The sequence below is a fragment of the Rattus rattus genome, chromosome 8 (genome assembly GCF_011064425.1).
Source record: "Rattus rattus isolate New Zealand chromosome 8, Rrattus_CSIRO_v1, whole genome shotgun sequence".
NCBI lineage: Eukaryota > Metazoa > Chordata > Mammalia > Rodentia > Muridae > Rattus > Rattus rattus.
Genome location: NC_046161.1, coordinates 43,495,168 through 43,520,552, shown reverse-complemented (window position 1 = coordinate 43,520,552; position 25,385 = coordinate 43,495,168). Strand labels below are relative to the sequence as shown.

Genomic DNA, 25,385 nt, shown 5'->3' with positions numbered 1-25,385 from the left:
AGCTCGTAACTGTCCATACCTCCCAGTTCCAAGAGATCTGATATATCAGGCATGGTATGTGTGCATATGCCGAGCCCCCTATGCTGTAGTCATTTGTCCCATGCCTGCCAGTCATTGATTCAGACCAAGGTCATGCTGGTCACATACCCTGTTATTATATTCTGTAGGAGGTTTGCTAATCTTAGGACCCATCACATTAAAGGTCAATATGAACTATTGTCTAAAGTATCCTGGGTCAAAGCTAACCTGCATTTCCTGCACCTGTTTTATGAACCCACTGGGTGGTTTTTCCCTTTGAGCCAGCCCTGAGAAATGTTCGTTGTTATGGTTCAACCCCTGAACTCTGAGCTGCAGCCCTAATCAATAAGTCTTAGGGTGTGCATATAATAAACCACCACTGTCTGACTGAGATCGGTGTTCATGTGGTTTGCGGGACAACGCCTGGACACATACACATATATGCAGCCAAATATTCATCAGCATAAAATAAAAATAACCCCTTAGAAATTAATATTCGGGGTTGGGGATTTAGCTCAGTGGTAGAGCGCTTGCCTAGCAAGCGCAAGGCCCTGGGTTCGGTCCCCAGCTCCGGGAAAAAAAAAAAAAAAAAAAAAAGAAAGAAAGAAATTAATATTCGGGCTGGAGAGATGGCTCGGCGGTTAAGAGCACTGACTGCTCTTCCAGAGGTCATGGGTTCAATTCCCAGCAACCACATGGTGGCTCTCAACCATCTGTAATGAGATCTGATGCCCTCTTCTGGTGTGTCTGAAGACAGCTACAGTGTACTTATATATAATAAAGAAAGAAAGAAAGAAAGAAAGAAAGAAAGAAAGAAAGAAAGAAAGAAAGAAAGAAAGAAAGAAAGAAAGACAGACAGAAAGAAAGAAAGAAAGAAATTAATAAATATCCGTTGACTGACTGAATGAGCACATGATAGGACAATGACTTAATCATGATCAGGCACCAGATGCAGTCAGCGTTTCTTTAAAAACCCGAACATCAACAGAGATGATAGAAAATGGAGAGAGTTCAGTGCTTCAGACTGTTTGCTGCTCTCATGGAAGAACACAAGTTCAATTCCCAGCACCCATGGAAGGTGGCTCACAAGCACCTGTAACACCAGCTCTGGGACATCCTACATCTTCTGTCCTCTGTAGGCACCTGCATGCACATGTGCAAACACACAGAAACACAGGCATATACTCAGAAATAAACAAAAAAAAAAAAAAAAAAAAGGAGAAAGAAAATTTAAAGTAATAGTCTTATCAATTTAACGATTACATCTAAGAGCGGAAAGAATGTCCTAGCTGGGCATGGTGGCACAGCTATAACCTCAGTACAGCTCCAGAGGTAAGGCAAGAAGATCAGGAGCCCACAAGGTAGGAAAGGCTAGATGAGCTACTGTCTCCAAAAGAATGACCGTCCAGTTCACTACAGTTGAGCAGGAAATGTCTAGGTGCTGATCTGAGCGCACTCGGAGGCAGAGGCTACACGGTGAGACCCTGTCTTTAAAAAAGGAAGGAAGGGGGGGGGGAGATAGAAAGATGGTGATGTCCGTAGGATGTACTCTTTTAGGGGTGGTTCGGGCTGGCAGCAGCTTGACAAGCTCTGGGCAGGTAGTTCTCGTGGTCTGTCCCTTGAGGCTGTGCCCTCAAGCAGCCAGTCTCAATGGCGCTTGCAGAGCGGCCACTGCTGATCACCAAGCCACTCACCCCATTGCAGGAAGAGAATATGCAACAAAACAACAAAACCCCTGTTAGTTCCTCATCATGAGCACGGAGTCTACTAGATCCTTCTGAGTCAGCGCCTGACCTGCCGCCTGTGCCTGAGCCCGAGGACTGCATAACCACACCTGCTTTACAAAGTGCTGGGGACTGAACCAGGGCCCCTGCTCACCAGGCAAGCACTCTACAAACAAATCTTAATCTCAGCCCTCTATGTACTTCATAAAAATGAGAAATCTAGGCAACAACAAGGAACTCCCAACAGCCAAGGGCTAGGACAGCCCTTTATAACCCTACCAGCCAGCATTTATGATTTTACACCATAGAGGGCGGTTGTTTTCTGATATTTGAGATATTTTCTCTTTCATTCTCTTACAGCTTTTAGTCTTAAGAACATTTTACACAGTGATAAATTGCAGTTTACAAATGTCTTCAAAGTAAGTATGAGACTGTTCCCCTCCCAGGGACTAGATCCCCCAAATGCTTTCCTCTATTCAGTGTGTTTACCTGCACTGCAGTGGGGCAACTTGTCATTGATATACATCAAGCAGTATGCGCTGACATTTCTCAGGCCCCCGTAAGAATCTCTTTCAAGTTCTTCCCAGGAAGACTCAGTGACAGAGATGTCGTTGTATTTGAGCCAGATCTGCCGGGGCTGGTTATAGATGTACGCCCAGTAGTGCCCTGCACTGGCTTGTCCTTCGTGAACAAGAACTGCGTGTAAGCGATAAGGCACCTGCAAATCAAAAGGAGAGCTCTCAGACCGGGCATGGAAATCGGATGGTATCTGTGTCACACAATTCTGAACATTCCCACTAGCCAGTAAAAGGGAACGCCCATACAAACACAATCATTTTATTTACCAGCTCAGGACAGACCAATAAAGACACAATCTTGGAAGCTATCAAGGTCCCATCCTAGGGCCCTTAGAATGAGAGATAAGCCAAGCCTTGCTGGAGCCTCTTTCAACCCTAAGTTCTGCTCAGCACCTTCACTCAGGGGCAGATCTCTTTAAGCAACACAAGAAAGAAGAGGGAAAGTCAAGAGTCACATGACCTGTTCCTATTCTAACCACAAGCATGCTCACTGTCCTTCTGGGAGCAGAGCTGTGTTCTGGAGATGACTAGGCCATGGGCACTTCATAGAGTTACCTCTGCACAGCCATGTCCACGGTTATATTGAATAAAAATGAGTGTGGACACAAGATTTCTGTTCTGACTGGCTTCCTTCTGGAATCTCCAGTTACTAGAGAAATAAAGCCCCAAATGGAACCGTTCGAGGGCCCTTAGAAATGGATGACTGATCCCCAGTCAGTTTTTCCCTCTGTACTGCTTCAATTACCATTTGGATGAGGCAAAATATTGATCAGACTGCTGCCCCCAAAACTGTGCCTCTCTGAGCTAGCAGGCTTTCACCCCAGCACCTGGCTCCTGAATCTTTACTGGCAAAGTAGAATAATTAAGATTTTGTTAATACCACCACTTGGAGAAAAACTTTTTATTAATATTCAACAGCACATTTATTTTAAATCTGTCTTTTGTAAAAGCATGATAGGCATGTGCACGTGGGTACATATGTGAGAGCTCAGGTACCCATAGAGGGTGGGACATATCAGATCTCCCTGAAGTAATAGGCATTTCTGGGAACTGAACTTGAATCCTGTGAAAAAACAGCATACACTCTTAACTGCTGAGCCATCTCTCCAGCTCCTAACAGTAAATATATCTCTATTAGATGAAAAACACCATGTGGCAGAATTAAAAAAAAGACACTCGGAATTCTTCAACTGGATGTAAGGGAATTTATGTCTATCTTAGCGAGAAATCCATGCCGGCTTTGTGGTATTCTGCCCTGCCATTAGCACCAGTCCACTTCCCTTCACCTTTAATTCACCTGACGAAGAAGAGGATCACAGTACATCTGCTCAATAGCCTGGGTGGTGCTCGAGATACAATTCTTTAAGTCTGTTAAGAAGAAAGACCTCGTTAGGTTGGAGTGTCTGTGATGGGCCCTGCCAACAGCGCTGTTTGTCTGTCCCCACATTGCAATGACTTGTACTTCCCAGCAAGCACAAAGCAGCACGTGGTACTGGAGTAGCAGTGCTTCAGGTTATTAAGGCTGTTAACTCAATATAATTACATTGAAGCCATAACAAACTATTCTAATAAATCTGCACTGAAATTTCTTAAAGCAATTGTCTCAATTTAGGAAAAAACCTTCCATGAGCTGAAGCAAGAGCATAATGGGGAAGTGCAAGGCCCTGGGTTCAGTCCTCAGCTCTGGGGAAAAAAAAAAAAAAAAAAAAAAAAAAAAAAAAAAAAGAGCGTAATGGGAGGAAAAGCTAGCTAGCTTGGCAGAGCACAAGCTTATCTTGTCTAAGGGCCCAGGACAGGAGGGAGGCCAAGCAAGAATGGAGTATGGGTAAGCTAGTGTTTAGAAAGCATTTTGTAAAGATGCTAAAAACCTGTGAGCACTGTTCCCACACTGGGAAAGCTGAGGCAGGAGGATCATGAGTTTGAGACTAGCCTGTGCTATAAAAGGAGATCTTATGTTTAAAACTAGCAAGAGAGATATTAAACCAAATTTTCTTCTAACAAGGCCTAGTTATGACACAAGCACCGTTACTACCCTTTTACTATCAATTACAATCTTTACATTTAAACAAATTTAAATGTGCAGCAGCACGGAAGTACATGGACCATGTGAACTCAGGTCAGTTCTGAGACCCTGCCTCAAAGAGACTGGACAAGAGCAGGAGAGAAGGGAGAGGAGGAACATACACTGCTTCATCTCAGCGAAGGGCCCCATGATTGCGACTATGCAATTGGTAGACGTTCTGAGGAGGAATAATTCCACAGGACCAAGCCCACAAGGCAAGGTAAGCGCAGAAGTCACAGCCACCAGGCGCTGCGCAGCAATAGGGGAACAAATACCCAGAGTGCCTGGCTTCCAATAGCCAGGGAAAACAGGGAGTAGCCAACAAGTTCAGGGCACCAACCTTGTATATCCTGTTCAATTTCACTCCGCCACCTCTGAAGACAGGTCTTAACGAAATTCATTTCCTCATCTGTGACTGTCCGAGGAGCTGGTGGGGGTGCAGGCATTTCCAGGGAAGAGTGAGGAGAAGTAAATGGCCCATTCATTACCTCAGAGTTGGGTAGAGCATCTTTCGGAGAGGAAAAGGAACCCTCAGCATTCTGAGAGCAGCTTTTGGGACTTGAACTAGAAAGACAAGAGATGGCACTTATTTTGTATTATCTAACATGCAAGTTGGGGTGGGCATGGTGGCACAAACCCGTAATCTCATCCCCTGGGAGGCTAACACGGGACCGTTTTAACTTTGAGATTATCCTGGTAATAGCTAAGAGCCTATCTCAAAAAAAGAAAATAAAGTTCAATCTGACCCAAACTAATACACTTCAGAAAAGCAGCTGCTTTTGAAAAGCTACAGTTAAGATATGACCCCTAACAACAGTTGAGCCAAAAGACCTCAACTGCCAGGCCAACAAGCTACACAGCGAGGCTTCACCTACAATCTACATATATAACAAAAGCAAGCTTTCGGAATAATCATCTCATTTAATACAGCCTGGTTATGAAGCTGACATTAGTACTATCCCCATGTGATGAGCTAACTTGGCATTTAGCAGGACTTTGCTGGCCCGGTGGTTCATGTCTGTCACCCTGGCACCCAGGAAATGAAGTGGGAGCTGGAAAACCTCACACTCAGTGGTTCTGAACCTTCCTAGTGCTGTGACCTTTAACATAGTTGCTCATGCTGCAGGGATCGCCAACCATAAAATTATTCTTGTTGCTACTTCATAACTGTAATTTTGCTATTCAAATATCATAATGTAAATATCTGTGTTCTCTGATGGCCTTAGGTCATCCCGTGAAAGAATTGTTTGACCCCCTAAAATAGGGGTTGTGACCCACAGGTTGAGAACTGCTTCTCAAACCCAGGGTTCTAAGGGCTTTGAAGTAAGATGCTGTCTCAAAACAACAGGAAAAAAACAAAGCAAAACAACAACAAAAACCGGGGTTGGGGATTTAGCTCAGTGGTAGAGCGCTTGCCCTGCAAGAGCAAGGCCCTGGGTTCGGTCCCCAGCTCCAAAAAAAAAAAAAAAAAAAAAAAAAAAAAAAAAAAAAGAAAGAAAAACCATATGCCGCTCAGATGGCCTAGCGCTTGCTTAGCCAGCACGAGATGTTGAGTTTGATTCCCTATACCACATAAGACAGGCATGGTAAGCCAGAGGAAAGGAGGAATAATGCAGATTTATTTATGAACATCACTAGAAAAGGCTGCCTGCTGTGGTGCTGGGAAGTGAACTACGGTCCCCTGCAAAAGCACCATGGACACTTAATAGCGGAGCCATCTCTCTAGCCTCTGGGCACTTTGTTTTGTTTTTAAGACTAGGTTTCTCTGTGAAACTCTCTCTGACTATCCTGGAACTTGTCCTGTAGGCCTCAACTCAGATTCAGCCTGCCTCTACCTCCCAACTGGTGAGATCAAGGTATACACCACAGTCCAGCTAACTACTAGGTTTTTAACATAAGCATTTTTCTCTGTGAGGGACAAATGTGCCCTAGAAATTCTATTAGTCAAAGCCTCACATATCGTGGAGCGTGACCCAGGCTGAACCTGCTGGCACTGGCAAGCTATAGACTGCTGGCTAAACAGGAAGAGTCAGAGGACTCCTCCACGTGGCCTCCTCTAGGCTTCTCCTCAGAATCCTAGCCAGCTCCTCCGTGTATAACTCTGCTTTTTCCCTCGCTGTTAAGCTAGCCATGCTTGCTTCGTGGCAGATGAAGTACAGGATGAGACGCCTGGAAGACACCTGATCTCTGAGAAAACGCTTTCGAGGCAGTTTCAAAGCAGTCCTGAAGTCTGAACCAGACAGCAGACAGTGAGAAGCCTCTGGAACAAGTGCACTACAAGGACTTGGACTGTGCCAGGAGCGGAGGTGACAAAACCCCTCCAGAAGGCAGAGCTCCCTCTTTGAGCTATCTGGGGAGTCCTCAGCAGAGGGAGGATGGGAAATGATTCAGATAAGAACAGGAAAACCATACAAACCATTTAAGGGATCTGCTTCATTACCTCTCCTTGGCTGTGAGGTCAGAAATCGGGCAGTGCACTGAAGGAAGTGGTAATGTCATGTGCTCAGCACTTCCAGACAGACAGCTTTCAGAGGCAGGTTTTGTACTGGCAAATTCAATAACGTATTTCAACATGTCGGGGAGTGGGAACCGAGATGGACCGGAGCCGTACTTCACATACCTAAGAGGCAAAGACACTGGAACACTACTGCCCAATCTGATGTGCACTGTAATAACTGCTGACAGAGACTTACCATGCAGAGCTGCCAACACCGAGCTACAATCCTAGCAGCTCAGGAGGCTGAAGTAAAAGGATCACAGGAGGTTTGACCTGCCTGGGGTACAAAGTAAGTTTGGGGCAAGCTAGTGATAGCCTATCTCGATGTAACAATAGAATCCCACGTTATTCCTAAAGGCATATACTATTTAATTGGTTACTCAATCTATAGGGTTGGAAATAAAAACAGGCTTTAACAATAAAGCCCACCAGCAGCCTGATACCTCGCAGAGAGTGGGAGAGTTTCAGACTATGCCAGCACTGCTCTCCTGTCATGCCAGTCAGGCTCTGCTCATAAACTTAAGTTCCTTCTTAAAGGACAATGTTCTAAACTAACTGAAAAAACATTCTGGCCATTAGTTCTCATGGCATTTTCTCTGTCCTTTCTACACCAACTGCCTCATAACCAAGAGTGAGAGAAATCCAGAAATAAAAATTAGGCCTTAATAAAAGCAAGGTGGTGATAACCCATGCCTTTGATCCCAGCTCTTGGAAGGCAGAGGAACTCTGATTTCTTTTGAGTTCAAAGCCAGCCCAGTCAATAGAGCAAGATCCAGAGTAGCCAAAGCTATCTCCAAAGCCAAAACCCAACCAACCAACCACCAACAATAAGGCACCCCCACACTCCCCAAAAAAAAACCAGAAAAGAAATTAGACATTAGAGCCAAAGAAAATCAGCAATCTTCCTTTTACAGGGTCTTATTCTATTTTTAAAATTATTTATTTTCACGTATGAGTACACTGTCACTGTCTTCAGACATACCAGAAGGGGGCATCGGATCCCATTACAGATGGTTGTGAGCCACCATGCGGTTGCTGGGAATTGAACTCAGGACCTCTGGAGGAACAGTCAGTGTTCTTAACCACTGAGCCATCTCTCCAGCCCATATATACTCTACTATTCATGAATGTGATCAATTGCATTGGCCAGCCAGTCATAAATTATTCAAGATTTCTTCAGTAAAGTAATATTCTTAAATATGTGACTGAAATAATAAGAGAACTTTTAAGGTTATTTAAGATGGTTTTATTTCTTGCGTATGCATATTTTGCCTGTAAGTATATCTGCACCACATGCATGCCTGGTGCCCTAGGTGGTCATAAAAAGGAATAAGATCCATGATAACTAGAGGAACTGACCCTGGATCCTCTGCAAGTGCTAACTACTGAGCCATCTCTCCGGCTGTTCAGCTGTTCATCTTTACTTGCACATGTACATGCAAACATTCGTGTCAGGTGCTCAGAGTCCAGAAGAGGGCACTGGATTCCCTGAAGCTTGATTATAGGTGGTTGTAGCCGTATGACATGAGTGTCAGGAACTGAACTCTGTCTTTTGCAAGCACAGTGTACACTTTTCACCCCTGAGCCATCTCCAGTCTCTAAACAAACTATTTTAATGACACATAATATCTGTCACTACTAGCACATTACATTAAACTCAGTCTGGAGACTCAGGCAGGACAGGCAGTCAGGGTCATCTCAGATACATATTGTCTGAGGACTCCCTAGATAGAGCCTCCACCTCAACAATGACAATAGTTACTGTGGCTAATTAAGAGAGCAGCACATGGTTGCAAACACCTATAATTTCAACACTGAGACGCAGAGGCAGGCAGATCATTAGAACTTTAAGACCAGCCTGGTCCACAAAGCAAGTTCAAGCCAACAAGGCTTACACAGTGAGATCTTTTCTCAAAAAACCCAAACCAACAAACAAAAGAAGAAAATGAAAATATGAGTAGAAAATGAAGGGCACTTTAACTCAGCCTCAAACTCGTGACGCAGGGTGGAGAATAAAGGTGGCCTTAGCCAAGGCTTGCCCATCGCCTATGTCCCTCAGGGTCACTAACAGAGAACTGGCAAGTGCCTGCCAGGGGGAAGAACCTGAGCCAGGTGTTCAGATCCTGGCATGCACGAGGCCATACCCGCTCACTACAAGTTCATCGACCTCAATGCACACTTCACAGAGGGCAGAGCTTGGCACAGGAATGGCTGCCAGCCTCCACCTCCTCCCAGGCTTAGTCCATCTTAACAGAATATTTTTTTAAAAAAAAAAAATTTATTTATTTTATATACGTGGATACACTGTCACTGTCTTCAGGACACCAGACAAGGGCACCGGATCCCATTACACATGGTTGTGAGGCACCATGTGGTTGCTGGGATTTGAACTCAGGACCTCTGGAAGAGCAGACAGTGCTCTTAACCATTGAGCCATCTCTCCAGCCCTTAATAGAATACTGAACATAAAATCCCACAGGAGTTTTCCTCCTCTAAGAAACTTGTGTGCATTTATAACAATCACTTCTTAGTCCCAGCTCCTAGAGCATTTGCCTACCATGTACAAGGTGTTCAAGCCTTAGCACAGGATAAAAACAAAACCAGCAATGGTAGTTTTGAAACTGTCTTGTCTACCGTGCACAGAAGAGGTCTCCCTTTCCACATCTGACACAGTTACTTAGAGAAGAAGAAACAGTAAGTATTTTGTTTGTTTTCTCAGACAAGGTCATGGAGAATCCAAGTTGGCCTGGCCCTCTCCATCCTCCTGTCTGTCTCTACTTCCTAAAACCTGAGGTCATAGATATGCCAACATACCCCTCCTTTTTGTTTTTCTGAGGCAGAGTTTAAGTTGTACTCAAACTATCCTGACCTGAACTACATAGATCAGACCAACCTTAAAAATCACTCAAGGGTTGAGGATTTAGCTCAGTGGTGGAGCGCTTGCCTAGGAAGTGCAAGGCCCTGGGTTGGGTCCCCAGCTCGGGGGGGGGGGGAGATACTCAATTCTCTTGCCTTGGCTTACCAAATACTGAGATTACTACTGGTCATGATGCCTGCTACTTTTAGACTTGAAAGCAATGTATGTAAGAAAATTCAAATATAAAGTGGTATTTAAAAAAAAAATCATGAAAGTTGCTACCCCACCTCTGTTCTTTAGCTCACAGCATGTTTATAAGTTCTTGGATATTTTCCCTGGAGTATATCACATACATGCATACATACAATGTTTGTATAGGGTAAAAAAAAATCCACTCATTTACTTTTATGTGTATGAGTATTCTGCCTGCATATTTGTGTATGTAGCACGTGTGGGCAGGAACCTACAGAAGTCAGAGGGCATCAGATTCTTTCAAAGTGGAGCCAGAGGTAGTTCTGAGCTGTCACATGGATGCTAAGAAACAAGGCAGGTGTTTGGCAAGAGCAGTAAATAGTAAATGCTCTTTGATGAGCATTAGGCCAGCTTCTCTTGTCTTTAAATCCTATCTAGGAAGTTAAATTTTGGCCAGTAGTGTGGCTTAATGGAAAAAGGTGTTTGCTGCCAAGCCTGATGCTCTGAGTTTGGTTTCTAGGACTCACAGGGCTCAAGGAGAATCAACTTTAGAAAGCTCTACATATTCACACATGTACACATAAAATAAGTAAAATAAGTAAGTAAATAAAAAGCAAAAAAAAAAAATTAATTAATTAAATTAAAACCAGTTGGTTTTAAAGCCAGGGTGGGGGCTTAGTAGTTAGAACATACTCCTCATATAGAAGGCTCTAGTTCTACTCCTGGCAGTGTGGATAGGCTCAGTCCAGGGTATCTGACCTTCTCTTCTGGCCTCCAGAGGTACCAGTACTGCCAGATGCACATAATCACACATAGATGCAATATACACATAAAATAAATAAAAATAAATCTTTTACAAAGCATTAGTAGCATTACACTAAGGAAGATACTTCCAAAGTCTCAGTGATTCTTGGTTTAAGTTCCCTAAAAATAACTAGGCCAGTGACATGGCACAGCAGATACAGGCACTTGTCATTAAGCCTGCTGACCTAAGTGTGATCCCCAGAATCCACATAAAGATAGAAAGAGAAAATGGATTCTGCGGGTTGTCACATAACCATCATAGAAATGCAGCAACACAAATCAATCAATCAATCAATCAATCAATCAATCTCTCTCTCTCTCTCTCTCTCTCTCTCTCTCTCTCCCTCTCTCTCTCTCTCTCTCTCTCTCTCTCTCTCAACACCTATACACAGCAAATGATGTTGAATGTCAATCTTGGATCTGGGTAGAACTTATGTCCCTTGGAGAAATTAAGGACCTAGCAATGGGCTGGTAAGGTAGGAGAGAGAACGTTACTAGATGAAGCAGTTTAGAGCACCCGCTGCTCTTCCAGAGGATCCTGGTTCAATTCCCAGGACCCACATGGCAGCTCCCCAACTGACTGTAACTCGTTACAGAAGCTCTGACACTCACAGAGACACACATACATGCAGGCAGAAAGAACGCTTCCAAAAATGCACAGGAAATTAAAAAAAAAAAAAAAAAGATGAAGAGGAAGAGAGGAAGCCACCAACAGTGTACAAATTTCCTTTGTAAATGTTAAACCAATGGATCTATCTAGACTACAAAAACCTTGCCCAAGGAGATCTGGGTGATTCTGTTTTAAAATAAAGAAAGCACAGAGTCTACCAAAAGAACTCAGTATACACCAGGTGCTTGAGCTCTGCACTCAGGCAGCATCACTGCGTCTCAACACTTCACAAGCTCATTTTCCCCAAGTGAAACAGCCAGGCTTGGAGGCCATTCACTGCAGTCCCAACCCCTGGGGAAGTGGAGGCAGGAGAATCAGAAGTTTACAGTCTGTCTGGAGAGATGGCTCAGTGGTTAAGAGCACTGACTGCTCTTCCAGAGGCCCTGAGTTCAATTTCCAGCAACCACATAGTGGCTCACAACCATCTGCAATGGAATCTGATGCCCTCTTCTGGTGTGTCTGAAGACAGCTACAGTACTGCCATATACATAAAATAAATTTTTTAAAAAAGTTCAAGGTCATCCTCTTTGAGTTTGGGCTACAGAAAACTCTGTCTCAAAAACAAAAGAGAGTAGGAGGGCAGGGAAGAGACTACCAGACAGTCACAGTATACCTGGGTCCCTCAATTCCTCAGGACCACTCACCCACAGACAGTAGCTGGCCTTGAAGACTCCTTTACACTTACAATGGGGGTACTGGTTATTCTATAAACACCAGTTACTAGCTATGCTCTGATTTAAACACAATCTCTGATCTTAAAACTTGCTTTATGCTTCAAAACATAAAAATACCCAGAGACTCACCTTTCTAATTTCTGCTGCAGAACTTGTATTTCCTCCTTCAACTTCCGAATGCTCTCTCTCTTACTTCGGATAAGCTCTTTGCTTTTGTACATGTACCTAAGCAAATGAGAACCACGCACAGAAGCTATACCAGCAGATATCAATGACAAAGCCTCAGAGTAGCCCTCCTCACACAGGCAGTTACTGATTAACCAAGACTAAATGTTATTTTATTTCTGTGGTTCTGGGCTTGAGAAGGAATCTCAAAGCTCAGAGTGGTCTCCAACTCCCTCTGTAGTGGAGATGTTCTTGAATTTCTGGCTAAGTTAGAGGAGAGCCAAACCCACCCGAGTGCATTGCTGTGGATCACTCAGGGCTACAGCCCCAACCTCCAGGTCAGCAAGGAGGCAAGGATGCCCACTCTCACCACTGTTACTAAGGCTTTCCTAACGGTGGAGCCAGTACAGCAGGGAAGTCAGAGAAACTAAAGGGATGGAGACAGCAGAGGAAGCGGAGCTGTTCCTCAGCTGCTGCTCACAGCGGCCTCAGGACCAGCGTTGGTGAGTTTGCTCCAACTGAACATACAGTGCCAGTTTAAAAACCAGTAACCAACTTCCTTTCCATCTGCTCAAAGAGAACAGAGTAAAATTTCAATCTCAGACTCTCAAAAGGTTGATTTACCTAATGATGAAAGGGCTATATACCAAAACTTGTAAAACATCACTGAGAGAAATAAAGATGTAAAAACAAAATGTAGATACCACACTCAGAAGAAAAAGATCACAATCTAAAAGCGCATTTCTCCCCAGACTGAATGACAGGTGTGGCACAATTCAAATCCCTTATTTTAGTTGAAACTGGCAAATCACTAAAATTTCCATGGGAATACAAGGAGCCAAAGGCCTAATTTATTCTGAAGCTACAGCCACTGAAGAGTGTGTGAATTCTCTTGTCAGATTAAACAAAATAAAAACAATTAAACAAGTGTAAAAATGTCTGAAGTTCTAGGGGTATGGGATGAGCTCTGAGATCGATCTGCTTTCTTGATAATATAGGGTTCTCTCCCCCCTTATCTGCCTGCCCCCCTTTAAATATAACTGGGCCCTTCTCAGAAAGGGTTTCAGAAAATTAATTTTCCATGTGGTGGCTAGAGAAAGAGGGCTTTTTAAAAAAGTCAAAGTTAGAGGAAGTTATGTTCCCCAATTTGGATGTAAAACAGAAACCTAAGTATAATTAGAAACTTAGTTGATATTCTGACGGGTTTGTGTATATACAGTTTTACCATGACACCATAAACTAGCACCTGCCTTGCATTCTTCACTCTATTGGTTTATAGCATCCATGGAGATGAGATGCTCTGAGCACAAACAGATGTCTAGCTACTCTGTCACAGTACTCTGGAAGGTTCACAGAATCAAAATTACACATTATCAGGTGTCCAGGTGATCTCCACACACAATTTTGTAGCTCACAGTCACTTCTACTGTTGTGCTTAACATCACAAAGTCAGTTGAACCAATACTTACCTATCCATATAAATAACCTGAGGAAATTCCAGCTTATTATGAATTTTCTCAGGCTGCCCAAGAGACTGATTAAACTCAAATCTGGAGAGTTCGAAGGTCAACACTGGAGGCAGCTTTGTAAACCAACGCTGCCAAGGTAGAAACATGGGGAAAGGAGGGGTTAATGTCAGGAAATAACAGCCACATTTAAAATATCTTTCACCAAACTTCTTTTGATATCAAATTTATAGCCAAGATAATTTTAAACAGGATTTTATTTCATATACTCATCTTAAATAGTTAGAATTATATTTGAAGAGTATGACCAAACGTTCCTCAGACTCCAAACCTACTGGCTAGTATTGCATTCAATAGTCACCTTTAGAAATAACCACCCCAGGCAGGATACAGGAACTGACCAAACGCCAATACAAGTCATTCCCTAAACGAGTCGTCAGAATTCAGGTTGCTCAGATCTCATGAGAAACAGCCTAACAGCATTAATTAGGGGATAACTGCATCCAGTAATAATCTAAAAAGACAAACACTGTAAATATATTATGTAGTTTATTTACAGCTAGCCACAGTTTAAGTCCTGTTTAAATAAAAACCTAAAATAGTCTCAGGATGTTATAATCTCCCATGTTTCTGAGGAAAAGAATCTCTAACTTCCAAGATACAAGTTTCTGAGAAGACAGGCAGGCCAGTGAACTACAATGGCAGCAAAAGTGTCCAAGTAGAACAGCTGCTTCCTAAAATGGAAAGAACCCACTCAACACGCAGAGCACAGCTGACGAAACCTGGACCAGCAGAAGCAGTCGGTGCAACCGACTCTCTCACAGCCAAATCTTTTTATCTTGTTGTTTGCTTCTTGAGACAGGGTCTCACTCATTAAACAGACCGCGCTGGCCTTGAACTTGTCGACATTCTGATTCATCGGTCTCTCACGTGACAGAACCACAAACACGAGCCACCCTGCCTGGCTCTTCTGGGTTTGAATCTAATTAACAAATGGAATGGCTCTTGCTAGGGTTTATTTTATAGAACTCTTGTCTCTGGACAAAGCGTCACTGGACACACATGGTACAGCTCCTGCTGGGACTGCCAGGAGTCTATTTTCTCCTGGAGAAGCTAAGGAGGCGGCGCTCTCCATGTTCTGGCATCTTCTAGAGCTAGGACACCTCCTCAGGCCCATGTCAGCTGTCCTTCTGTAAAGCCAGTCAATTTCTCCTATCCTATCTCTTGAGGCAGACAGTTCCAAAAGCCAGTTTTGCCCCAAAATGTGTGAGAGTAGGCCAAATGGGGTAATGTGGACAATTATGCTACACTGGAGCTCACTAATCCCTGCCTAACTGGAATGTTGAGGTATTAATTACCCTTGCATTCAGACTTCTGTCCAACCCATCAAAACCCAAGAATCCCACATAAGTAAATGGAATTACACTTTACAATGTAAAAGCAAAGGCAGAATTTACAAAGTGAGAACAGTAAATACCGTAATAGGGAAGATATTCTAGGTGGCATACCATAAGAGTGAATCACTTTTACCCTCCAAAACCAAGGGGGCAGTGCATTCTCCCTACTCAGGTACAGGTAGGCTCCAACAGAGAGAAACTCAATCACACTGAGAACGTCAGAAACAGCATAAACCTCTACACGTAACTCGGCGTTAGCAAAGAACTTCATCAGTTTAAAGACTCGGGATTCACACCAACTGGTTAGAGACAGGAGACAGATTCAAGTTCTGCTCAGTGTGAGGTGACCCAACACGTGAATCTGTCTGCCTAAAAGTTCAGTCCTACGTAACTGGCTTTGTCACTGGCAAAAGACACCTTACCTCTTGTCCATACTTCACTGAGCGATCAGAAGGAAGCAGCGCAATGTCACCTTCCACCATGGCCCCTTCCAAACACTCGTCTAAGTTGTGGTAACCGTTTACCTGAAGAGGGTACTGGCCGAAGGTCTCGTTGTTACAAAAGGGTTTTCCTAGGTCAAGAGGGGGTTGTTAAGTTTCACTACCACCATTTAAAGGCTACTTCTCTGGCTCCACTGAGACACCACCTTTTAAAATTCAGTAGTCTCTGAGAAGTGGTGAGAAGTACACGGGTGGTAACCTCTAATGATCTATTAGACCCGGACATGAGTACACTGCAATGAGCAAACCCAAGGTTTGTCTCCCCATCAAACTCATCATGAGAATCCTGGCTTCCCCGGAATAAGAGCACAGAAGATGCACAAGAGTGGCACAGGCCTGTGTCAAACACTAAGTATGTATGCTAGGATGTCGTCAGTGAATTTCAGATGGGTTATTACAAATAAACTACATTCTTCAAAATAATGTTATTTCAATATGGGCATAGTGCTGAATACTTGCAGTCCTGGTCCTTGAAGGCTGACTATTGAGAATTCAAGGCCCCATCCTGAACTACACAGCAAGACCCTGCCTTTAAAAAACAAACAAAAAAAAAAAAACAAAAAACAAAATCCAAAAAACTACCACCAACAACCCACAAATATTTCAAGGGGGAAAAAAGGGTGGAAGGGAAGCCCACAGATACTGAAATGAGACTTGCCGACCAGTCATACACAAATCACACATGGAGGCTGAGTGGACACTTCTGACTCAGTATGGGCAGTCCTGGGTTGCTTTCTCGGAACGGACTTCAATATTGATTGAAACAAACTCAGGCTAAGTGTTCAAGGTCAGTCCTGGCTCCTTTGTGTGTGGGGTTTACTAACCCACACAGGCACATGTGGAGGACGTCGACTTGGGGTATCTTCCTCAATCACTTCTCCATCTCTTAGGGGTTGGGGAGTGAGGCAGTATCACAAATGTAAAACAGAACTGTGCTGGTTAGTTTAATGTCAACTTGATACAAGCTAGAGTTAACTGAAAGAAGGTAGCCTTATTGATAATATGCATCCATAAGATCTGGCTGTAGAGAATTTTTTTAATTTGTGACTGATGGGGAGAGCCCAGCCCATGGTGGGCAGTGCCACCCTTAGGCTGGTGGTCCTGGGTTCTATAAGCAGCTGAGCAAGTCATGGGAGCAGGTCAGTAAGAAGCACCCCTCCCTGGCCTGCCTCCATTAGTTCATCCAGCTGATAAACCTGCATGTATGGCAGAGGTGTATTCACATACCAAAGTGGATAGGGCCTCCAAGTTCTCCTGCTGGCATGCCCTGCCCACTACAGGAATTTCTTCAACCCAGGGGCTGGGCTGCCCTTTCCTGCATGACCCAACCTTTGGGCTACCTGGGCTACGGACTTCTCTCTCTCGGGCCTTCAGGCTACTACAGCTGGTTCCATACTACCTCCCCCTCCTACATGGCTCAAGGTCACAAACACTCTGGACTCTCCCAGAAGTCCCTGCAATGAACAATCATGTCCTTTCCTTTTCAATTCTTTTTTCATTCACTAGCCCTGCTTTAGTTCTTGCCCTGATTTTCTTCAATGATGGACTGTGATTCAGAAGTATAAGCCAAATACATGCTTTCCTCCCCACCTCGGTTTTGGTCATGGTATTTTATCACAGCAATAGTAACCCTAATAAGTATACAAATTGAGGATTTAAATAGATGTTTGACATTTAAAAATGCTCATTCTTTGGAAAAGTTGTGTGTGGTGATTTACGAGGAAAGTCTCTGACAGGCTCAGACGTGTGAACAGCTCCTGCCCAGTTTGCAAGCTTACAAAGTACGGTCTTAGTGAAGGACGCCACCTGGGGTGGCCTTATGGAGTCCACAGCCTCAACCCACTTTCAGGTTACTCTGTTTTATACATGCAGTTTTAACATGTCCTCTCTCAGCGTCCTGCTCTGGTTACCATGCCTGCTGAGTGCTGCCATGACTTCCCACCATCACGCCCTCTGGAAAAGTAGCCAAAATTAAACTAGATAATTTGCTTTTGGTCATGGGTCATGGTGTTTTACCCCACTATCTGGATGGCCTGAGTTGATCAAGAACCTGATCTTGCTGACTTTTTGGAGGAATGTGGAAGACTTTGAACTAAAGTGTTGAATGCTGTACGCAGAGCTCAAAGGAGTGTTCTAATAGTAGCCACGTTGCTGAGAGCAATGAAGACTGTGGAGGCCTGGCAGCCAAGACTAACAACAACCAGAGGCCAGTGCTGTGGTATTCTGGCAAAGAAACTGGGCCACCTTCTGCCTTTGCACTATGAACTTGCCTGAGGCAAAATTTAAAACAGGACTGATTTCTTTGGCAGAGAAAATGTCAAGACTGCATCATGTTGAGTTTGTGCCACGGTTATTACTGTTAATGTTTCCACAGGTCTACCATGAAAAAAAGTGGGGCAGAAAAAAAAAATACAAAATGTATAATTTGGAGAGAAAAGAGCACCTGGAAGTTTAATGTTACAGCTAAAACACATGCAGGAAGGAGGGCTGTAACTATTAGGAGGTTCATAGCTTTAAAGAGAGGCTGCTTGATGCTAGAACAAATGAAGGGCTTCCTTAGGGCAAGATTACACAGCAAGTTTTCAACTGGTAACAGAGAACTCCTAGAAAGCCACAAGAGTAAAAGCTTCTGCTAATGTGATTCAAGAAAGCAAGGATCCGTCCCAAGCTGGCAGCCAGCGTTGGCAATGTCTGTTGTCTCAAGAGATATTAAGCCCTTTAAAAACTGACATCCCGGGTTGGGGATTTAGCTCAGTGGTAGAGCGCTTGCCTAGTGCGTAAGGCCCTAGGTTCGGTCCCCAGCTCAAAAAAAAAAAAAAAAAAAAAACCCAGACACCAGACACTGAGCACAAGATGTGTGTGGGTTTTGCCCTTTCAGACTTTGGTCTAATACTGACCCAGTATTTCCTCACAATGCCCTCACGCCTCCCTTTTGCCATGAGAATGTATATATTCTGTGCCATTATATGTTTAGAATATGTAATTTGTTTTGATTTTGTAAGGGTTTACAGTGAAGAGACTGCTTTGAGTTTCAGAAGAGACTTTGGACATTTAAAGAGAAGACTGTGAAAGACTACAGGAGACTTCTGAAGTTAGATTAAATAGTTTACAATGTGGCTATGAGCCTATGGGGGCCAGGGAGTGGGATACTGTAGCTTAAATAAGAAATGTCTCTCAAGGTCTCATATTTGAACACTTCCTGTCTAGGAGGTAGCCTTGTTAGCCAAAATCGGTGTGTCACTGAGAGGAGGACTCTGGGAGGAGGACTCTGAGAGTTCACGACCTTGCCCTGCTTCTTGTTTGCTCTGACTGCTTCATGCTTACAGTTAAAGATGTGATCTTAATCAAAATGCCGCTGCCTGCTGGCATTCTGTCCCCACCGTTATGGATTCTAATCCTCTATACCAGAAGCTAAAACACTTGCATCAGTAGGTTGCCATAGTAATGATACTTTATCACAGCAACGGAGTGGCCACTGTTACACATGGTGGGTACTACACATGGCACTGAGCTGTATAAATCTAATATTTAAATATCTAACGGTTGCCGTGGGTCCAGCGGTTAGGAATGCACCCTGGGGGTCTTGTCCAGTGAGACATTTGCAGTTGAGGAGTCAGTGAAAGACGTTTCTCCCTGTGTGAACATGGTGTGGACCAAAGCGAACTACGTCCCAGGAGCCCACAGAAAGTGGTGGCTTCTCAAGCCCCCGGAAGGCGCTGGGCTCCTCCATCTTTGTCACCAATCCTTCCTCACGTCCGTTGAGAAAAGCTGAAAATAAGTATGCTGGAGGGAACCCAGTCTGTGTGCGCCCAACTTCCATGTGGCAAAAAGGCACCAGGGAACTCTTCAGGCTGTCCCCTAAAGATTCTAAAAAAGAGAACCAGATTCCTGAAGATTCAAGCCGGAAGCAGTGAAAAGCAAAGGGAAAAGCATGTCCTTTGCAACCTCATCACAGAGATGGTGAAAATGAATAGAATTACTCATCTGAATGATGTCTTCAGTTCACTTACATATTCTAGGATGTAAATGTGGGTAAATGAGTTTGTCCAATTGGCTTGTTAACAGGCATTTAATTGAAAAAAAAAAAAAAGAGGCTAAAATTTAGCCATTCAAAAGAAACCAGCTATAAAAGTGGCGAATTTTTGGCTGGGGATTTAGCTCAGTGGTAGAGCGCTTACCTAGCAAGCGCAAGGCCCTGGGTTCGGTCCTCAGCTCCAAAAAAAAAGTGGCGAACTTTTATAATTTGTAAATTTGAACTGCATGCTTGAATTTATGCATATGTTCCTTCTTTTTCCTGTTACGCTTCTTCCTAAAACCAACATTACACGATGCTCTAATTACTAATCCACTGTCTCTGCTTAGATTTTTGTACTGATGCCATTTTACAGGCACTGATTATGGAAATAGTGTCACATTCTTACGTCATGCTTGCTTTAACAGTCTGACTTGGTCTTTTTTACATTAAAAAATTCAGTATTAAAAAAACACACACACCTGGGTTCAAGTCCTAGTACCAAAAATAAACACATACAGAAATTCTTTTTTTTTTTTTTTTTTTTTTTTTTTTTTTTTTTTTTTGAGCTGGGGACCAACCCAGGGCCTTGCGCTTGCTAGGCAAGCACTCTACCACTGAGCTAAATCCCCAACCCCACATACAGAAATTCTAAAGCACAAGTCCAGTGGTGGTGCATTGCTATAATCACATGGGAGTGAGGCTGATACAGGGAAGAATGGCCATGGGCTCACAAGCCACTGAAGTCACAGAGGTTTCAATACTATTTGTACAGAGTAAAATCCTGCCACTAAAAAAATAAAAGCCATGTGCCTAGTCAACAGTTTAAGCATTTCTGGCAGGTTAATTCTATAGAACCTGAGATTCAATGGTCCATCAGGAAAAGCAACACAGAAAATTAAGTGGCATCACTGCCATCAACACAATTTAACATGACAGTTCTAGAACAAAGACTGTGTCCATTGTACAGATCCAGAGACTGAGGATCCAGACTATGCGTCCATAGTCACATGAAGAAAAGCCAGAGAGCATTCAATTTGTTGGACTTTCAAGTCTATCCTGTCTCCCTTCAGTGAGAATCAGTCACAGCTGACAACAACCACACAGGACAAAGACCTTACCTTCTCGGACCCCTTCTGTCAGGAAGGTACCGTAGAACAGCTGCACCATGGGGTTTTCAGATTTAGTCCTGGGACTGCTGCTGTTTTAAAAGAAATAAGGCAGTTCTGTGTCAGATGAATCAAATACATGCTCATAAAACCCAAGCAGCATTCAGAAACAAAAATACTCTGTTTTCATTACCACAGACTGTCACATGGTTTCTTAGTATCTAAGGAAGCAAAGACGCAGTTTAGCTCAGACACCGGCACTGTGCTGGGACAGACACAGTGTGTGAACCCTGACCTTGGGGTCCAAATCAATGACAAACGTGTGTACATACGTTTGCTATGTATATAGCTATGCCTGCTTATATGCATATACAAGGGAGAGAGCACAGCACAGTAGTGAAGAATGGACTCCCCCAGAGTTTCTCAGTGATACAATAGAAGTAGCATGCAAATGTTCTTTTCCTAAAGCTCGTCTTAACTGTAGGGAAGTGTGTAAGTTCCCAGCTGCAAAACTATTTCATGGTAACTTTATTTTCCAACTCCAGACTTAAAACTACTTAGAAAAGCAGGTTCTTGGCAGCCACACACACGACACAGGCCCTTGTGGCCCTGTGTCCATGGCTGGGGTGACTGACCCACATGCTCTGTGAATACCAAGCAGATGTCACAAATGAGTGACATTAAATATAATGGTTGCATCCCATACAGTATGTCCACATTTAGGATTCATTTATCTGCTTTTAATTACACCTTACAACTAAGTAGTTAGTTCAGGTTCTCTCAGGAAAGAGAAACAAAGGCTAAAAGGACAGTCTAGATCTCTAGAGGGAAAGCCATAACAGGGCTTAGTAGCCACCACGAAGTTCGGCAAACACTGTCAACTTTCTACTTTAGAAGAGTGACTTCGCCCACCAGCTGTTCTCAGCAGCCCGTGAGCCACAAGGACGTGCAGACAAACCCTCAACACTCACTTAACATTAACAGCTAGCTGGAACGCGTCCTCCAGCCAATCCAGGAGCTTGTGTGTGAATTCACTCACATCTTGCTATAAGAGAGGCACAAATTGCAGTAAGTTAGATGCAATGCTGTACTCAGGGAAACAAAGGCTTGTCTTTAAGCCCACAAATATTCTACTCCTATGACATAATCTCCCTTTTAGGGGGCAAACTTGCAAAAGACATAGGAACAAGGAGCTGGGTGACTAGAGACAAACAGCGGGGCATTGGTGTGATGTGACTAAGCTAGGCCAGGAAGAAAGTGGGAATTCTGTGGGGCTGGCCATATCTGTGTATGACCAAAAAAACAAAAAAAAAACAAAAAAAAAACAAACAAAAAAACCAAAACCCACCATCTCCAATTAGGCATTTTATAAGAACAGACCAGAGTCCACTAGAGTACTGTGAGAAGCAACAGAGAAAGGCACTTTTACAAACTGTTTTGAGAACGCTGGTTGGCTATGTGGCCATTTTGTAGCGTGGGTTTTACACTGTGGAGTAGGGGCTGGTGCAGCAGCAACAGCTCTGCGTGTAGTGGCAGTGGGAAAGGGAAAGATCCCAGGACTGTAAGAGAAAAGCTGCCGAAGGAAAGAGGATTTCTATCTCAGAGTGACCAGATCCAGGAGGCTGAGGGTGGAGGACCTGGACTTCAATGACACCCGGGTTCAATACTGAGACCTGCCTCAAAATCCAATCCAAATCAAGATTTCTACCTGGATCATCAGACAAAGGACTTGACTCTCTCAATCACCCTTTGGTATGGCTCACTGAATTACTTTTTAATTCTGTTCCTGCCTCAAAAGCCTGTTGGGATCGAGCCATTCTCCCCGGTTCTGTAGCTCCGCCTCCCACCACTCCTCCCTCCTTTAGAGCAGCGTCCTGTGTGCCTCTAACTCTGCACAAACACACGTGCTCTCACTACACCTTCTGCGAGCACAGTAAAGGGCAGGTAAAGGCAGTCATCTTGCATAGCTTTTTCAGAGCTTGCCACACAGTAACAATTCAAAAGGCAGTAGCACACTAGCAAGGGATAACTCAAGACCTGGCCTTTGAAGTAAGACAAGAGAGCAAAGTTACCTGTTGCTCCTCTGAGGATCTGAAGGCCCCCTTCAGTAGATCCAGGGCGGCAGAAGGATCTACAAATTTCCGATTTGATCCCAATAACAGAGCAAATAAATACTGAAGCTCTTGCATAAACATGATATTTCTTTTTTCCTAGAGAAAACAGCCAAGATTTGGAAAGTTTGAATGAATAAAGAAAAAGTTAACAATCACCGATTCACATTTACCAAGTTCTAGACCAGCGAGATTAACAAAGGGACCAGATGAGGACAGCAGGTGAAACCCTAGAGCAGAGGGGAGGTGTGAAGCAGTCAGGGAACATGCTGAGAAGACAGAATGTTCTGGAGTTTCTACAGCTGCCCACCCACCTAAGAGGATACACTGCAGCATGGTGCCATGTAAGGACAAGAAGGATGCAGTCAAAGAGCACACTCAAGTCTCTCTCTCAGAAGGGCCTGGCTCTGCCTCAGCTGTCTGCTCTGCATCCCTTGACCTCAGCAGAGGAGAAACAGCGCCTGGAGAACAGGCTGAGTGTCGTCAACAGTGCAGCACTAAGGTTGACACAGTGCTTCACTGCACTTTCTTGGGACTGTTTCCTAATTTTATTCCTACCTAACTGTGTATCTTTGTAAACCCTTACTTTTTATCCAAAGGAGGGAGGAGAGTGACTTAGCCAAGGACTATCACAGTTCCCACAGTCGGTCCAGCAACACAGAAACTTTGTCTCAGTGCCAACTTACAGTGTGACTTCGACAATTTTCAAGGATGTTCTGTGGCAGGCTGTAACTGAGAACAAGTCTTCGAAATTCAGGCAACTGAAAGAGAGACTAAAGAAAGAAATTTATTCTCAACTACTTTCAAAACTGTTGAGGCCTGCTCCTTTTAAACAACTGTGGTCATTTTGTATTCAGTCTCCATTTTGCTCAAAGGTGAAATTAAGTATAGGTTCTCAGGCTCCAATTCCCAGAAGTAAGTAGCCATAGCTGACACCGAACACTTCTCCTAAAAGGCCATAACACTACGGTTGTATTACTAAGGATGCTATCTCAATGCTCTGAAACTCCCCTGTTCACCACCCGTCCACCATCCCTCTTACCTCACTTAGGACCAATCAGCTTAAGTCAGCCGAAATGTAGAACTGCCTCCACCCTTGCCTGACTGTTGGTATGGGGTGTGTGTGTGTGTGTGTGTGTGTGTGTGTGTGTGTGTGTGTGTGTGTGTGTGTGTGTGTGTTTTAATTATCTAACAGGGTCTTATTAGATACTTTAAGCTAGCCTTCTATTCCCTATATAGCCAAGGCTACCCTGCCTCAGACTTCTGTTATGATTACAGGGGTGTTTAGTTTCAGGGGTAGTATTTCAGAGCCATTCATGGTAACTTGGAGTAATCCCAGCATTCAGAAAGCTGAAGCGACTTCAAGGACGCCCTGGGATCCAGCAAGGCCCAGGCCCAGCATCACACTGTGAAATCCTACCTCTAATCATTATCTTTCTCTTTTAAAAAAGTATTCATACTGTCAGCCTACCAACTCTACAGTTATAAGAAGATGACTATGGCCAAAGACTAATGAAAGCACCAATTCTTTTAGGTCATAAAAGAAACAACGCCAAAAGGAGGACCGCACAATACTAGATTAATACATATAGACATAAATATTAGTAATAGAATTATGTGTCATCAAAGTGATACTGCACAAGACTAGAGTGGTTCTTGGCACTCACACAAGATGTCTCGCAACTGCCTGTAACTCCAGCTACAGAGAATCCAACACCCCCTTTCTGGATCATTCTGCACCTGTGCACATGGTATGTGTACATACAGTACATACATAGACACCAAGACCCTAAATCAGGACTGTCTCATGTTCAAAGTTAGCCTGGACTATACAGTGAGTTTCAGGGCTAGCTTGGGCTGCACAGGGAGACTCTCAAATGAAAAATGAATAAATAAATAAAACAAAGGTTACACAAAAGTATAATTCTATTTAAGGCTATACACATGAATGATTAGGTCTGTGGGAACAGGAGGTGACAACAGACAGAACTCAATAGCACTGGATCTTCTCATTTGTTTATTTGTTTCCTTGTTCAGTTATTTACTTATTTACTTATTTATTTACAGTACTTTCAAGACAGGGCTTCTCTGTGTAGACCAGGCTGGCCTTGAACTCACAGATACACCTGCTTTTGTCTCCTAAGTGCTGGGACTAAAGGTGTGCACCCCCAACTGGTGCACTGGGATTTTATAATACTCACTTTCAAACAGCCCTGCACATGTGTCCCTGTGCAGACTCAGAGACCAGAAAGTGTTGGGTGTTCTCCTCCATCATGTTCTATGTACTCCCCAGAGTCAGGGTCTCTCCTGGAACCTACTGGGGCTACCTAAGCTCAGCTGGAAGTCAGCCAGCCCCATGGTCCTATGTCCACCCAGCTGAAGCAGAGGTACAGCCATGTTGGAGGTCTGGCCTGTTACACGGATGTAAACTCTGGTGCTCGTGATCACACAGTAAGTGTACTTAACTGCTTGTAACGGTCACTAAGTGGTGGAGTACCCTCTCTGTACTCTGTCCTGTGCATGTGGGTTTATTTCTAAATGGCTCACTG

At 43.8% G+C, this 25,385-nt stretch overlaps 1 protein-coding gene and 1 pseudogene across 1 annotated transcript in view; one reads left to right on the top strand and one right to left on the bottom strand.

Annotated features, from left to right (window-relative positions):
* Usp28 (ubiquitin specific peptidase 28) overlaps positions 1-25,385 on the bottom strand; it is a 58,711-nt gene that overhangs the window by 11,258 nt on the left and 22,068 nt on the right. Inside the window, exons 6-16 of the mRNA XM_032909419.1 lie at positions 23,523-23,609; positions 22,798-22,935; positions 21,697-21,770; positions 20,738-20,814; positions 15,527-15,675; positions 13,711-13,838; positions 12,206-12,301; positions 6,823-7,002; positions 4,723-4,946; positions 3,618-3,688; positions 2,232-2,460 (exon numbers count right to left, since the gene is read on the bottom strand). Of these exons, the coding sequence (XP_032765310.1) occupies positions 2,232-2,460; positions 3,618-3,688; positions 4,723-4,946; positions 6,823-7,002; positions 12,206-12,301; positions 13,711-13,838; positions 15,527-15,675; positions 20,738-20,814; positions 21,697-21,770; positions 22,798-22,935; positions 23,523-23,609 (1,453 nt within the window). The remainder of the gene's footprint in view (positions 1-2,231; positions 2,461-3,617; positions 3,689-4,722; positions 4,947-6,822; positions 7,003-12,205; positions 12,302-13,710; positions 13,839-15,526; positions 15,676-20,737; positions 20,815-21,696; positions 21,771-22,797; positions 22,936-23,522; positions 23,610-25,385) is intronic.
* Positions 19,248-19,578, top strand: LOC116906642 (annotated as a pseudogene).